General features: G+C 44.9%; 1 protein-coding gene across 1 annotated transcript in view; it reads left to right on the top strand.

Annotated features, from left to right (window-relative positions):
• The window catches only part of VWA3A (von Willebrand factor A domain containing 3A), a 46,479-nt gene that overhangs the window by 11,551 nt on the left and 18,703 nt on the right, over positions 1 to 16,225 (top strand). The window contains exons 8-19 of the mRNA XM_087417081.1: positions 1,857 to 1,982; positions 2,309 to 2,417; positions 2,660 to 2,725; positions 4,764 to 4,886; positions 6,996 to 7,131; positions 7,241 to 7,344; positions 8,629 to 8,709; positions 9,148 to 9,242; positions 10,765 to 10,884; positions 14,893 to 14,967; positions 15,183 to 15,327; positions 15,806 to 16,001. Of these exons, the coding sequence (XP_087273207.1) occupies positions 1,857 to 1,982; positions 2,309 to 2,417; positions 2,660 to 2,725; positions 4,764 to 4,886; positions 6,996 to 7,131; positions 7,241 to 7,344; positions 8,629 to 8,709; positions 9,148 to 9,242; positions 10,765 to 10,884; positions 14,893 to 14,967; positions 15,183 to 15,327; positions 15,806 to 16,001 (1,376 nt within the window). The remainder of the gene's footprint in view (positions 1 to 1,856; positions 1,983 to 2,308; positions 2,418 to 2,659; positions 2,726 to 4,763; positions 4,887 to 6,995; positions 7,132 to 7,240; positions 7,345 to 8,628; positions 8,710 to 9,147; positions 9,243 to 10,764; positions 10,885 to 14,892; positions 14,968 to 15,182; positions 15,328 to 15,805; positions 16,002 to 16,225) is intronic.

Raw genomic sequence — 16,225 nt, 5'->3', positions numbered from 1 at the left:
TGCATAGATGTACTACAATTTAACTAGTTCTTTATTTGGGAGTTCCTAGTTTGGAGTTTTTTGGGGGGGCATGGGAAGAGGGAAGGTGTGTATGAATTTCTAATTACTTATGCCAGCAAGTAGAAATTTCTTTTTTATGAAGGGAATATCCTTGATCACCCATGTATTAGGTACCATGCTAGGCCCTTCACATGTACTATCTTATTTAATATTTATAGCCAACACATGGAATAGGATTATTATCCCCATTTTGCAGATGAGGAAACTAGGACTCAGGTTAGGGAACAAGCCCAAAGTGGCAGAGCCGGGATTGGATTCCAAAGCCCAGAGTGGATTCCAGGACAAACCACGTGCTTGCATGTCTGGGATGGAGGTCCCCTTGTCCAGCACTAGCTGCAGAGAGGAGCCCTTCCAGGTAGAGGAGTGCCCAGTTCTGGCAGCACTGGCTTTGAATCCCACTTTGACAGTTAGTGGGTGACCTTGACCTGTCCTTTCACTCTCTCATTAGCAGAAGGAGGCCGAGGATACCTCCCCTCCCTGAGCTGTTGTGGAGAAGAAATGAAAAATAGCTGGCGTGTGGCAGGTGCTCAGTGAATGAGAGCATTTTGTACTGAGATCTCCACTCTAGTTAGAGCTCTGATCTCCAGGATGTGAGACCTGGAAGTCACCTTGAGATCCTCTAGCCAAGAGCTCCTCAACTTCATCATTGCTTCCTTTGTGATTTTTGTCATATCTCTGCCACGTGCACTATTATTTACTGTGGGGCACTTGTACTATTACTGATTTTTTAAATATCAACTCTATGTTTATTATTGAAGGAAACTCTATCGATACCATAACTGAGAAGCCCACGTCACTTGCCATAATTAGAAAGTCACCATAAAAATAAATACAGTGAGGGGCCGGCCCAGTGGCGTAGTGGTTAAGTTCTCATGCTCTGCTTTGGCAGCCCAGGGTTCATGGGTTTGGATCCCGGGTGCAGACCTGTGCACCGCTCATCAGGCCATGCTGTGGCAGGTGTCCCGCATATAAAAAGTGGAGGAAGATGGGCATGGGTGTTAGCCCAGGGCCAATCTTCCTCAGCAAAAAGAGGAGGATTGGCAACAGATGTTAGCTCAGGGCTAATCTTCCTCACTAAAAAATAATAATAAATAAATAAAATGAATAAATAAATACAGTGAAAGCAAACAAAACAATGATATCAAATTCCAGCTTGAAACATAGTGGCTCGAGAAGGCGCTAGGCCTGGGATTTGTTTTCTCTTTGTTTAAAAGGGAGACTCAACTGTTACGTAATAATAAGACAGACTTACTGGCAATGAGTTGAGATTTTTTTGGCTGGACTGAAAGAGAAATGGAAAGAGCAGGACCCTCTCACTGTACCACGTGACGTATTTAACTGAGAGAGCACCGTGTTAAGTCACTTCCTTCTCATGAGTGATGTGGATCCCAGGCCATGTGGGATGTAGTCCCACAGCCACGGTGCCTTCTCCTAGAGCCTGAGGGTGAGGGGATTAACTCCATGCCTCAGGCTGAGATCTGGCTCCAGGAGAGTTGGGAGGGTGTGGGGGGAAGAAGGAACTTAGCCCCAGACCCTCAGACAGCAGAGTCACTAGAAGCTCAAGTCCTAGAGTCAGACCTGGTCTGAAATCTCAGCATTGTCAGTTGCTTACGGTATCACCTTGGGCAAGTCCTAACTCTGAGCCTCAGTTTCCTCATCTGTAAAATGGGAATAAATGTATCCACCTCAAGAATTATCGTTAGGCTTAAATGAGCTCATGTCTGTCCTGGGCCTGGCAACTAGTAAGAGTACTGTGGTTAGGTTGCTGCTGTCTTCTCCATTACTTTCTCCCTCAGCCTCCAGGAACTCAAGCTCTGGGTAAAGAAACTGCAGTCTGGTGGAGGCAGCAATCTGCTACAAGCCCTGAGGAAAATCTTTGCAGTAAAGGGGCTGAATTCTCTGGTGATCATAATGGGAAGCTGGTAGGTCTCCTTTCCTAAGCGGGTAACAGACTACATGAAGGGGGCCGGAGAACCAAACCATTGTTTGAGAAAAGATCATCCAGCATGACTCTTCCCACACACTTGAGAGAAGGACTGTGTTCACAGGCTATCTGTCCATAGATGTTGGGGCAGGGCAGCCAGAGCAGGCCAGGTCCCCTCTGCCTTCCATCTTACACAGGTGACCTGGGCAGAGGTGGTTGGTTAGATTCGGTAGATGTTCCCTGGGAATTACCATTTTGTTATGGAATGTCCTCAAAGTGATTTGACCTTGGGTGCCCCCTTCTCTTCTTCCATCGTCTCCCCAGCCCAGATCAGCCTTCTGAAATTCTGTCCTACTACATCCAACAGTCCGTCGTGGGAAGGGGCCTCATCACCCACATCATCACCTACAAATGTGACCATCAGGTGCCCTCTGTAAGTACTGGAGATTCTCCAGGGTTTCCTTGGATTGGCCATAGTGAGCTGGGCCAGGCTTTGAGGCTCTATGTGTGGACAGGCCCCCCAAGCTGTGGACCAGAACACGACTCTCCTCGTGTCTAGTTCTCTCTTTGGTAAGATAAGAATCATTGGACAGTTGGGAGGTTCAGTCAAGGAGAAAGCTTGTTAGAGTATTGGTGTTGCCCTACTGAGACCTGACCCTGTCACCATCCCTGCAGGCTGTCCTGAAGAACCTTGCAGAAGCTCTTGGGGGCTACTACCACTGCTACAGCCCGGAGACGGAGGTAAGCCCTTCTACCAACACATTGCCCCTCTCCCTCCCTGCCTGCCTCCAAGGCTGTGCCTGGGGATCTGGGCCAGGACAGACCATGCTATGTACTTGCTTCCCCTACCCCCAGGCTCAATGGGTTTACACAGGTGTAATCAGGTTAAAATGAACATGTGGGAAAAACAGAGGCAACATGAAGGCACAAGAAATCTTTTGGTCAGCATGTATGATGAGTTGATTGCACACCAGTAAGCCTAGAACCCCTTTAAAGCCTAGCTGGTAGAATCCTGAATCTCTATCCAGTTGCCATCGACTGGGCCCCATCCCACTCTGCTGCCACCAAAGCTCTGAGTCTGAAACAGCTGCCTCAGTTCTCTCTCCTGGATAGACCCCCAGCAATCAATTCTGAATGAGCAATCAATTCTCCACCAATCCATCCATGAGTGTCCTTGTCCCAGTTGAGGATAACATCACATACCCCATGTCCACAATGGAGGTAACAATTAGCAAATCTGTGTGTAGATCCATTTGGCAGATTGAGAACCCAACCATCTGTTCAGCTAACAGGCTGTGCCTTGCCTGCTAACCATTCATAACAATGAGCGAATGAATATTTGCATCTCACAAGTATGTTCAAGTGTTTTAAAGTTCAGCATTTCACACCAAGGAACCAAAGGCAATATTTTCCTTGGGCAACACCCCTTCTCTGTTTGTAGGGATCACAGGCTACAGGGGATAGGAAGGTACAGTAAATGAGTGAAAATTGCTGGTTTAAGAAATATTTTATCTTAAGTTCTGTGGCCCTCTTGGCTTATCTATTGTTTTTCTGCTTTGGATAGAGATATGGGTACAAAAATTTCATTGTCTTCTCTAATATGAGCAAAACAACAGTGCAAAAATGACAAAAATTTATGACTCTCATGGGGGGCAACAGAGAGTGGTGGGGACTGTGGCAAACTAGTTGGCACACGCCCCATCTAAAGAGGTGACTCTGCTCAGCCCCTCTGCTTTGTAGGAATGTGACCCCCATGTTACTACGTCTTCCAATTTTTCAAGAAGAGCAAGAAATCTAGATTTTGGGGTGTGATTTCTCTCCATTTTTAATAAATTGAGGTGAAATTCACATAACATAAAGTTAACCACTTTAAAGTGAACAATTCAGTGACATTTAGTACATTCACAGTGTTGTGCAACAACCACCTTTATCTAGTTCCAAAACATTTTCGTTACCCCAAAAGGAAACTCTGTACCCATTAAGCAGTTACTCCCCATTTCTCCTCTCCCACAGCCTGTGGCAACCACCAATCTGCTTTCTGTCTCTAGTGTGGATATTTCATTTAAACAGAATTGTATACCTTTTGTGTTTTTCTTTCAGTTAGCATAATGTTTTCAAGGTTTATCTATGTTGTAGCATGTATCAGAACTTCCTTCTTTTGTGTGGTTGAATAATACTCCATTTTCTAGATATACTACATTTTGATTATCCATTTATCAGTTGATAGACATTTGGGTTGTTTCCACCTTTTGGCTATTGTGAACTGCTATAAACATTGGTGTTAAAGTCTCTGAGTCCCTGTTTTCAATTGTTTTGGATATATACCTAAAAGTGAAAATGCTAGGTCATGTGGTAATTCTATGTTTAATTTTTTGAGGAACCATCCAACTGTTTTCCACGGCAGTTGTACCATTTTACATTCCCACCAGCAGTGTACAGGAGTTCCAATTCTCTGCATCCTCACCAACAATTGTTATAGTCCTTTTTTTATTATTATTATAGCCATCCTAGAGGGTGTAGAGTGTTTCTTCACATTTTTAAGGGTAGACAACTCTTCAACTGTTTAAAAACACTGCAGGCCAATACTGTACAAGTGGAACACGATGTGTTTGTAGGCTCTGTGTGGCACACAGACCTCAGTTTATAATGTCTGGTTTAAAGAGTCTGCCACTCAGCTCTAGGAATTGACGTGGCTGCTTGCCCCTTTCTGCCTTGGCCACTGCTGGTAGCCAAGTGACTTCTGGATGGCTGATTCCTCCCACCACCCCCCGCCCCCCAGATCTATACCAGCCAGGACGTGGACCAGCTTCTGGAAGAAATCCAGAAGGCTCAGAACCTCCTGGGCCATGTCCAAGCACTGCACCACAGCACACCCTGTGAGGAGCTGACCAGCATGATGGAGGTAGGTGGTGTGAGCGAAGATTCTGGGACCTCCTCCCAGAGACACTCAGGGGGCCTCATTCCATTCTCCCTTCTCACCTGTCTCTCAGTGGCGTGGCTGTGCGGCCCCCATGTCCTGAAAGTGAAACAGTGTGAGGCCCCGCCCTCCGCCGTAGCCCATAGCTCTGAGCTGGGTGGGCTGGGCGGCCTTCCACTGTGCCAAAGGATCCTGGCGGATTTTCTAACTGAAAAATGTATTTCAGAGTAAAGCCAGCCACCTCTTCTACCTGCCACTGCCCCCTCCCTTCTCCCGCTTTGGAGAATGATGCAAACCTCAACCACATGGAGTAGGCTGTCTTGAAGGCAGTCTTTCCCACCCAGCACCTCAAGCAGGGCAGACCCTGCCGGTGACTTGGTTAATTTAACATCAGCAGAATAACTCAGCCTGCTATGGACACAAGCACCATAACCAGCTACGTGCTGTTTAGACCGTACAGAGAGCTTAGCCATGGACAGATGGGAACAGAATGCATTTATAGCTTCACTGAATGAAGATGTGGATGTGAGGACCAGAAATTTTGGCCTGGCTGGATATAATGAAAGAAACACAGCACCTAGACTGAGATCTGAAATTTTAGTTTCAGCTCTTCTACTGATAATCTATAAATCATAACAACTATCAGTATTATGATTATAATAGTTCTCATGTACTGAGTGTACTTTCTAAGATAGGCACAATGCTTAATTCTTTAAATGCCTTATTTTATCTTTACAACAACAGTCTGCGGTAGATATATTATTACTCCCATTTTACAGATGACAAAACTGAAGTTAAGAGGTTGAATAATTTCCCCATGATCACAGAGATAGAAATAGGTCAAGTTTGAATTGAACTTAGGTCTGTGGGATGCCAAAACCTTACCAGGAGTTTTCCCAAATGAAATGCATGTACTACTTGTGGTTTGCAAGATAATTATAAGGTGGTACATGGATTAATTTGTTTTAAATGTTATGTATTTAAAACTAGCTTATTGTGGTAGCAAAAGATCTTCTTTCTAAAATTATTCAAGTACAAAAAAGGGAGTCAATTTTAAAAATTAAATCAAATTAATAATTAAAAAGCTTTAATGTTACATGTTTGATTTATTGAAAAAATATTGGGCTGGCCCCGTGGCTTGGTGGTTAAGTGCGAGCGCTCTGCTGCTAGCGGCCCGGGTTCGGATCCCAGGCCCACACCGACGTACCGCTTCTCCCGCCATGCTGAGGTCGCGTCCCATGTACAGCAACTAGAAGGATGTGCATTTATGACATACAACTATCTACTGGGGCTTTAGGGGGGAAAATAAATAATAAAAAAAAAAAAAAAGAAAGAAAAAATATTAAGTAGGGCCAGCCCTGGTGGCGTAGTGGTTAAGTTCAGCGTGCTCTGCTTCGGCAGCCTGGGTTTGGTTCCCGGGTGCAGACTTACACCACTCGTCTGTCAGTGGCCATGCTGTGGTGGCAGCTCACATACAAAAAGGGGAAGATTGGCAATAGATGTTAGCTCATGGCGAATCTTCCTCAGAAAAAAAAAAATTAAGTAAATAACAGTACAGTGATACTCAGATATAGCAAAATTCATGAAGGCAGTGCTCAAATGTCCGAAGCTTTGGGAATTGCTGTTCTGTGTTTTAGTCATACATGAGCTATGTGCTTTAACCTCTCAGAACTTCAGGTTTTCAGTTTGTAAACGTGGGTGAGGGGAGACTGGGCTCGATCAGGGCTCCCTCCATGATTTGGTGAAGGAGTTACTTTTTAGTTCCCTGAACCTTATGTTTTGAGCTCATGGAGGGGCTACTCGTCATTTTGGAGTCTGAGGTGCTGATCTTAATGGTCAGGGTGGGGAAGGGGCGAGGAGGATAGACAAATGAAGGAGGAAGCAAGTTGCTGGGGACATCTCCCTTTGCCCCTGGAAATTCCAGAAATCTCCAGAGAAGGGAATGGGGTGGTGGGAGGGAAAGCAGAACTGCCTTTAATTTACCAGGTAATGTTTTACGATGCTCCACTTGGGGGAACTGGGTGGGTGGGGGAAACTGAGGACTTTCCAGCTGTAAAATATGGTTATGTAATGAGGATTTTAATTTTAATTTAGATTTCCACAGAGATTGCAAAAGGGCCACTCATAAGTCTCTTGCCTAAAGCTCCAAAGCATGAGGCTCCCCTCACAATTGAGTTCCCAAACTTGGACAAGACTTCCGCAGAATGGCTAAAGATCAATGGCCTGAAAGGTAAATCCCCACAGAGGGCAGAACCCAAGACTCAGGTGCCTGACTACAAGGCATGAATCTTCTAGGTCCTCAGGAGTGGTGCCTCAAACCCCTCTGTTTATTTTTACAGCCAAGAAATTAAGCCTTTATCAGGTTCTGGCACCCAATGCGTTCTCTCCCGTGGAGGAATTTGTGCCTATTCTCCAGAAAACAGTCTCATCAACTATCCATGAGGTAACTCAAATTCAGAGTTCTCTCAGTCCTCTGCAGGGGAGCTCCTCTGTGGCATTTCCTTTCTTAAATGTTCAGGAAATAAGAGTCATAAGGCAGAGCCCAAGGAGTGGAGCCTGAGGGCCTGAAAGCCTGGATATAGGCTTTCCACCCAGGACTCCAGAACTCTCATCAAATCTACTCTAACTGCTGTTTTTCAAAGATCTGAAAATGGAACTTGGGAGATGGTGGTAAGAGGGAGTAAACTGGGTTCCACGGTCACCTCCTCCATGAAGGTTTTCCTCCACCTGACTCGGAACACACTCACTCCCTTTATGTCCTCTCTGTACCTTGTACAGACTTCTACTGTAGCTCCTATAATGTGTTAATGAGTGTATTTGTTACACATCTAAATCTCCACCCGAGTATGAGCCCTTTAAAAGGAAAAACTCTTCTCCAACTCTGTATCCTCAATACCTAGTCCAAGTGAGCGGCAATGAATGTTTACTGGACGGCTGAGTGGGTGGAAAGAAGGATGGGAAGAAGACAAAAAGAAGGATGAATGGTTGGATGGATGGAAATGTTCATGATGAATGAATAGGAGAAAGGATGGATGGATGGAAATGTGAACAGATGGAAGGATGAAGGGAAAAAATGGAAGGACGGATGACAGGATACCATAAAAAAAGATGAGAGCATGAAAGTAAAATTTAAGTAAGGACAGAAGGATGGAGAAATGGAAGGAAGGAATAATAGGTGAATAGAGAGATCAGTGGAAAGATGGAAGAATGAAAGGAAAGACAGATGGTGTGGGGGTATATAGTTCTAGCAGTGGATGGATGAATGACTAGATGGATTGAGTCATAGTTAGAGATATGAATACAATGACTTGGTGGAGGATGAAAGAACAAGATGAACAAATTCCATTTTCAAAGTGTCCATAAGGGCCTGTCTGGGTTCCCCATGGCCAGTATGTTAAGTTCTCCGACTCTGCTATTACCAAAACCTCCAACCATATCTTGTAATAAAGACTCTGATGTTCAGATGAACCTCCCAAGAAGGCAGCCTGGCTTGCTGTCAGGCATGGTTCATTCAGGGGACCGCTGTCCTGAAGGCCCTCTCTGCCAGCACAGGCAAGGCAATGCCCGGGCAGGGAGAGATGTAATCCGACCCCAGATGTGTGCAGATGTGCCCATTTCCCTCTCCTGCATCTGATTTGAAGAGCCCAGTGCCCAAATTAAACTTAAAATCATTCCCCACATGTGCTTCTGTTCACCTGCTCCCGCTCCTGGCCACACCTGAGTGCAGAAGGCAATGGTACAATTTGAATGGCATGATGGGACAGTGAAGAATATTCACGTGGACCCACCCTTCCTCTATGAGTACCAGGTCAGTGATGGGTCCAATCCGTCAGAAGATGGGGTGTGGGAAGGGGGAGTGGGAGGAAGGTGCCATTGAATGTGGAGACACCAAGCCATTGACTAAACTCTCTCTTGTAAGCAGAGATTGCTCCATCCACAGGCATCTCTGGAGCTTTCCCCACCCCCTCCCCAGGCAGGACCTGGATGCCTCAAACAAGTCTCTAATCCTTTGGGGAAAGATCTACCTCCTCTCCCATTTGAGGCAATGAAATATTTGTCTCTTCTCTCCTTGGTCTTGTGGCAGAGTCGTTTCATGATTTAGTGGAATGTTTATATATTGCGTGGATACCCATGGCCTTGACACACCATTCCCAGAAGCCAGCCGCGGTACACCCCCTTCCCCAGCAACCCCTTAGTCAGCCATCTTTTGCACAGTCGCTCACTGTGTGTGGCCACGGGTTTGCAGAAACAGCTCAGCAGAGCTATGCGGATGTATGAGAGGCGGATCGAGTGGCTCTCCTTGGCCAGCAGAAGAATCTGGGGCACCGTCTGTGAAAAAAGGTACCTTCCCCCAAGCAGTGGTCTTGTCCTTTTGAGGTCTGGTGTGTGACACAGCTCTTATCCGACTCACAAATTCCCTGTTGGTAGCATCAGAAGCCATCACTTAGATTAAGGATTAGGTTAAGAATAAGATTTCAGCTATCACTCAGCAGAACCCCTGGAGGAAAAAAAGTCACCACCATCATCATCAACATCAATAATATCATCATTGTGTTACTCAGGATTCTTTCCATTAAAAGGCATCAGAAACTAAATGTAAATTGGCTTCAACAAAACAGGGAAATCTGGTTAAGGTAGCAGAAAATTCTAGGCTAGATTTGATAGGTGTCTTCAGGCATGGCTCGATCCAGAGGTTCACGCATGTCAGGAATCTACATCCATCTCTCAGCTCTGCTTTCTCCTCTGTTGGCTTTGTTTACAGGCAGACTTTCCCCTCCAGGTGGCAACATAGCCACCTGAAGCTGCCAACTTACTTTCTACCAGTTTAGCACTCCCAGGGCTTGGGGCATGGACCCATCCATGAACTATTCACTCTGGCCATGTGTGTGTGTGTGTGTGTGTGTGTGTGTGTGTGTATGTGTGATGTTCTAATTGCTTAGGGTCAAATGCCCACCCTTGAAGGCTTGGGGTGGGGTCAGCTCCACTCCACTCAAATGGACTGATAGAGGCAGAGGTGATTCCCAAAGGAAAATCAGGATGTTCTTGCCAGAAGAGGTAATGGATGCTGACTGTGGAGGGGCAGTAGGTTTCCATTGCAGCTGTCATTATCATTCCTTACCTTATTTGATGTCACCATTCAGAAAGTATTATAATTTGTAATATTATACATCTATTATATTGTTTAATTCTCAAAACAATCCTATGAGGAGTCTTATTATAGTGTATAGTCAAATATTCCAAAGATCAGAGAGGTTTTGTGACTTGCCTAAGGCCACACAGAAAGTGGGACTTGAACCAAGGTCTTCTGACTCTAAATCCAGTGGATTTTCTTTTGCTATCCATAGCTGTCTCAAAATGAGAATGGAGGGAGGAGGTGGGAATATAAGATTTGAAGTAATGAAAGAAGAAGGCTGAATGGGGCTAGAGATCTTAAAACAGAGAGAGGAAACAAAAAGATACGAACATTTCCCCAGAGGCCCAGATACACCTAATTCCCCGTCTAACTTGCTTACCTTGTTTCTGTTTTCCCTACAAAGACCCCAGCCTATAATAATGTTGATGCTAGTTCTTTAAAACAAGGAAATGTATGAAAATCATTGTACGCAGCCCCTGCCCCTTAAATCGTCTCCTCCATGGGACTTGATTCCATGACAGAACCTCCTGGGAGAGAAGTTTCCCCGACCCCCTTAGTGTCCTGTTGTAAATCTACCTCTGTTGACCTCAAACCATGAAGAAGATTTTGGCCAGCTGTGACTTTGGCATGCAAAATTCCCCTGGAAAAAACTTTAAATAGTAAAATGGAAGAAAATAAACCCTATCTGAGAGATCCGGTTCTCCTCTTAAAGCTTGTGTTTCTTTTTAGGGTGGTTATACTGCTGGATATCTCCGTGACCAATTCCATGTACATTATTCATATCCAGCACTCCCTGCGGCTTCTGCTCGAGGAGCAACTAGCCAACAAGGACTGCTTCAACGTCATCGCGTACGCTCCCGGTGGGGCGTGGGGGCAGCGGCGTGGTCCGTGCGCGTGTGGTGCCGTCGCTGGGCTGAGACTTCTGGCAGGGTGCTAGTTAGATGTTACGAGCACCCCGCCTCCGAGGATGGCCGTCAGTTTATCTGATTTGAATGATCTTCTTTGGGGCATTGAATAATTAAATAGTTGCAGGACCGTCCCACTGGGGCGAAGGTGATAAGCGGCCCCAAAACACACTGCTTGATCAGCCAGGATAAAGTAACTCAGCTCCTTGACCCATTTGGCTTCCAAGATGATGAACACAGAAGAGAAAAAGAGGGGCCCCCAGGCACACCCTAGTCTTCGTTCCCAGCTCGGGTCTAGCAAGGCACAGTATTGCAAACATTTAAGATTCCAATTCTAAATTTTAATTATATATAGAGCTATATACAATTAAATTAAACTATAATATATATTTAAATTATATATTTTTGTATAAAATAATTTTATATATAAATTTTAAATATAAATAAATTTAAATTTTTAAATATAAATATTTTATATATAAATTATATATTTAACTATATATACTCAAATTATATACAACCATATATATTTAAAATATATGTATTATAGTTATATATAATTTAACTATATAGTTTTATATTATATATAGTTAAAGTATATATATTATATATAGTTACATAACCATATACGTTATATGTATTATATAAAATTATATGTAATTTAACTATATATATATGATCTCAAACCATATATATATATAATATTTAACTATCCATATATGTATATAGTTAAATTATATATATTTGGTTACATATAACTTAAATATATACAGTTTTATATATTTTTTAATTGCATACCATTTTAATTAATTAGAGAAGAAAGAAAAGGAACCCACTTAAAGGATACATTTTTGCACAACTTCACATCAAATAGGGAGTATTCTAAACCTATTAAGTCAATAGTTAATATTATATATTATTCTGTACCAGAGCCTAATCTTTCCACAATAAATTCTACAGAAAAAAATGCTTAAAGAAACATTTTAGGCAATATTTTCATTCATTTATCCATCCATCCATTCATTCATTCAACAAACTTTTATTGAAAGCCTGCCATGTAGCAGTCACTGTGCTGGGCGTTAGGGATACGGAAGTTAAAACACACAATGCCTGTCCTCAAGGCACTAACAGGCTAGTAGTGGGAGAGAGGCATGCTAAGAAATAAGTGCTGTTACATGTTTTCTGTAAACAATAAGTGGAAGGCAGGCTATGGGACTGTGAGAGGTCAAAGGCAGGAACAGTCCCTTTTACTTGGCAGAGTGAGGTCAGGAAGTCTTCGTAGAGGAAGTCGCCCTTTAGCTAAGCTTTGACAAATGAGTAGGTGTTTGCCTGGCACATGGAAGTGATGGGGGCAATGGAGAGGATGGGCATTCCTGGTACAGGGAACAGCATGAGCAGAGGCACAGAGGTGTGAGGTACTATGGAACTTTGGGGGACTATCAGGTAGTTCAGTACGGATATGGGGTGAGAGGGAGAGATTGTGCATGACAAAATAACCCAGATGATGGAGGATTTATATAGACTGAGCTCAGGAGTTTTTATACTATAGGACATATAGGCATTAAAGGATTTTAAGCAAGGTAGTAATCTTGAAATGCTCAAGCAGCAAGGTGCAGGGTGAAATACTGGAGGAAGGGAGACCAGTGAGGCTACTGCAATAGTCTGCACTAGTGCAGAGTGGGCTTGAGCCAAGGCCATGGGAATGGAAGAAAGGGATGCAGGAAGGGGCGTTGGGAGTTAGAAGCTACAGAATATAGTCACTGTTTGGCTATAGGGGATGAGGGATGGCAAAGAGAAGACATGCCAGGTGGAGCAGATCTTGGAAGTAGAAGATGATTCTAAACATGTAGAGTTTGAGATTCTTGAGAGTTTGGAGATTCTCCTGTTATGAGCTCCAATAAGGTGTTCTACCCAGGAAATACGGGTCTGTGGGCCATCAGCATTCTGGTTATATGGTTGAAAACATGGGAGTGCCTGAATTGCTCCTGTGGAGATGTGAAGGGGGGAGGGAAGACAATCAAAGAGAGAACTTGGGAGGCATTGATGTTTGGAGGGTAGGGCAGGGCAACACAAGAGAGGAGCAGCAGGAGAGGCAGGAAAAAAACCAGGAGAGAATGGTGTTGGGAAGCCAAGGGGAGGAGAGTCTTAGAAAGAAGCAGAGTTCAACTCTGCAGAAGCAAAGAAGGAAAGGGAAGAATGAATCCATCGAAGTTGGCAATAGAGCTCACTGGTATGAAAACAATGAGATATAATTTTTTTGCAATTCAGTTTATTTAAAAGATTGATAATGCCCAGTGCTGGTGATATGATGAAAAGGGTACTCTTGGAAAGTGTCAGTGGAAGGGTCATTCGTTATAGGCCCTGTATTAAATTTTTTTAAGTGTATATTCTTTATTCCTTTAATTAAACCTTTATGAATTATCCAAAGGAAATACTAAGATGAGTGTGCAAAGATAACTGTGCAGAGATGTTCAACGCAGAGTTATAATAGTAGATAAACCTGAAAGCAAACTGTGTGACTGTCAAGAGGAAACTGGTAAAATAATCCCGGCAGTAGACTACCATGCAACCATTCAAAAGAATGAGGGAGATTTAGGAGAGCACATTTAGAAAAATGCCCTCGGGGCCGGCCCTGTGGCATAGCGGTTACGTGCGCACACTCCGCTGCTGGCGGCCGGGGTTCGGATCCCGGGCGTGCACCGATGCACCGCTTGTCAGGCCATGCTCTGGCGGCGTCCCATATAAAGTGGAGGAAGATGGGCACAGATGTTAGCCCAGGGCCAGTCTTCCTCAGCAGAAAATAGGAGGATCGGCATGGATGTTAGCTCAGGGCTGATCTTCCTCACACACAAAAAAAGAAAAATGCCCTCAATAACTCCAAATGAAAGGAAAGAAACAGATTACAAATAGTATATATTGTATAATTCCATTTCTGTAAATATATGTTTACCTACACATTTTTTTTTTAATCCAAAAAACTAGAGAGCAAAGAGTTAGAAATTTTTTCTGGGGGATAAAATTGGAGGAATTTTCACTGTCTGGATATTGTTAGAATTTTCACCAAACTATAATAGAGGCTTTATTATCCAGCTATATTAGAGCTATTCCGTGGGAGGGGGAAAGGAGCTCATCATTAATATTTGCCAGATAACCTCCCAGGGTGGAAGCTTGACTGCAGTGGGCTGAGGAGGAAGCAGAAGTGAGGAGCTGGTGGGACAGTTTTTCTAGGGAGCTTGTCCATAAACGGGAGAGAGAGAGGAGTAGCTAGTAGAGGATGCTGGTAGAAGGAGGAAGTTATTGTTAAGTACGGAGAGGCTTAAACACGTAAGGAGGCAATGGGGAAGAGGGAAGCAGAGAGAAGTTGGGAATGGATGTGAACTGTGGGGCAAAGTCTCAGAAGAGATTGGTGATGATGAAGACAAGAGCCTCGGTGGAAGGATCAGTCTTGAACCAGAGAGGGGACATCTGTTTCTTGATAAAGGGGATAAATCCTCTTCTCAAGGATTTAAATTCTATCTCATAGGAAAGATGAGATGTATATTTTTAAAACAAACTATAGTACAGATAGAGTGAAAAATGTGTTGTGAGGATGAATCAGTGCTAGGCGAGTTTCAACAGGGAGAAATGACTCCCTCCTTGGTGGATGGGGAAGTTCACAGGGAGAAGGGAGACAACACGTTGTACCCTCAGCACATCAGGAGGAAAGTCTGGCCGAGGCTGGTCCTGGCTCTGTGTCTTGACTGAGAGCCCCAGCTCTGCTCCCACCATGAATGTACTGGGACTTGTCATGACCAGCAAGGAAATCTCGTGGCTGTACCAGGCCAGTGACATCCTAACATTTTGAGGGTATAATCAGAATTTTGCCCTCCTAAAAGCCTGGGGAGCCCAAGGAGCTGGGGCACGGTGGACCTATCTCCTTGCTAAGAACAAGCCCTCTTTCCTTCGCTCCAAGGTTTGGAAGCACAATTGAAAGCTGGAGGCCCGAGATGGTTGCTGTGAGCCACGACAATTTACAAAGCGCATGGCGGTAGGTGACAGGCAGAGACTGCACCTGCTGTGTCTGAGGGCAGCCTCAGAGGTGCCGTTTTCTCTGTTCCCCTCTCCATCAGGAAGTAGCTTTCTAGAATCCCTGTCCGCTGACAGACATGGGCACGAATCGGCAAACAACCACCTTCCGCTCCTGCCCTCCCCCTCCGGGCCTCGCAGGCAGCCTCCCTCAGCATGGCCCTCCCTGCCTCCCAGGTGGGCCCTGACCCTGCAGTGTCGGGGCAGCAGGAACGTCCTCAGCGCCCTGCGGAAGGCTGTGGAAGTAGACTTCAAGGACAAAGACAAACACCAATCGCAGGGCATTTACCTCTTCACGGGGGGCATCCCCGACCAGGACATGGTGGGTAGGCCACATCCCTTAACCTTCGTGACCCCACATCTTCCCCTAGCTGGACGCCCAGCAAATGGTTTCTCCAGCAGGATTTTCCAAACTAGACTTTAATGTATAGAAGAATCCCCTGGGGATGTTGTTAAAATATAGATCCTGGTTCAGAAAGTCTGGCCTGGGGCCTGAGAGTCTGCATTTCTAACTTCATCTAACTAACATCCTCAAGCTTCCAGAGGATGGCCTTGCTGCTGGTCTACAGACCACACTTGGAGTAACCAGGCTCTCGGGTCCAGCTCTCGGGTCCAGCTACCCTATTAAGACAGTAAGAGAAATTGTGACCCAGCCTTGCTCATCTTTCTATCCTCAGTGCCAAGTACTAGACCAGGCACATAGTGGGCCCTCAAGAAAGATGATTAGGCTGAACTGAGCTGAGACCAGCAGCTTCAAGAAGTCTCAGCTCTGGGCCCCCTCTGCTCTCTCTCCCCTGCAGCCCATGCTCAGCGCCTACATGGCTGAGGCCTGCGGAGGCTGCGACCTCCACCTGCACGTGTGTCTCTTCTATGTGGGTGAGCCACAGATGGACACCACGCCCCCTGCCTGCTATGCCAGCCGCACTGATACCGCCGCTGCCTACCGGGAGGTCACCCAGGCTGCTGGTGGCCGCTTCCACTGGTTTGGAGACACAGGTACCTGAATGTTGTCTGATGTCTCCACGTCTTCCTTTCCAGATAGTTGTCTCAGTACCAACATCGCTCCCTATGCCATAAATGTACTCAGGCAAAGGGGCATGTGAAAGCCACGTTCGAAAATGTAAAACTACTGTTCTGGAGATGGATGGTGGTGATGATTGCACAACAATGTGAATGTACTTAATGCTGCTGAGCTGTACACTTAAAAAATGGTTAAAATG

The sequence above is a fragment of the Ceratotherium simum genome, chromosome 26 (assembly GCF_057802395.1).
Source record: "Ceratotherium simum simum isolate JZ-2026a chromosome 26, ASM5780239v1, whole genome shotgun sequence".
NCBI classification, from domain to species: domain Eukaryota; kingdom Metazoa; phylum Chordata; class Mammalia; order Perissodactyla; family Rhinocerotidae; genus Ceratotherium; species Ceratotherium simum.
Note: the sequence above shows the minus strand (reverse complement) of the source record. Positions and strands in the feature narration are given on the sequence as shown.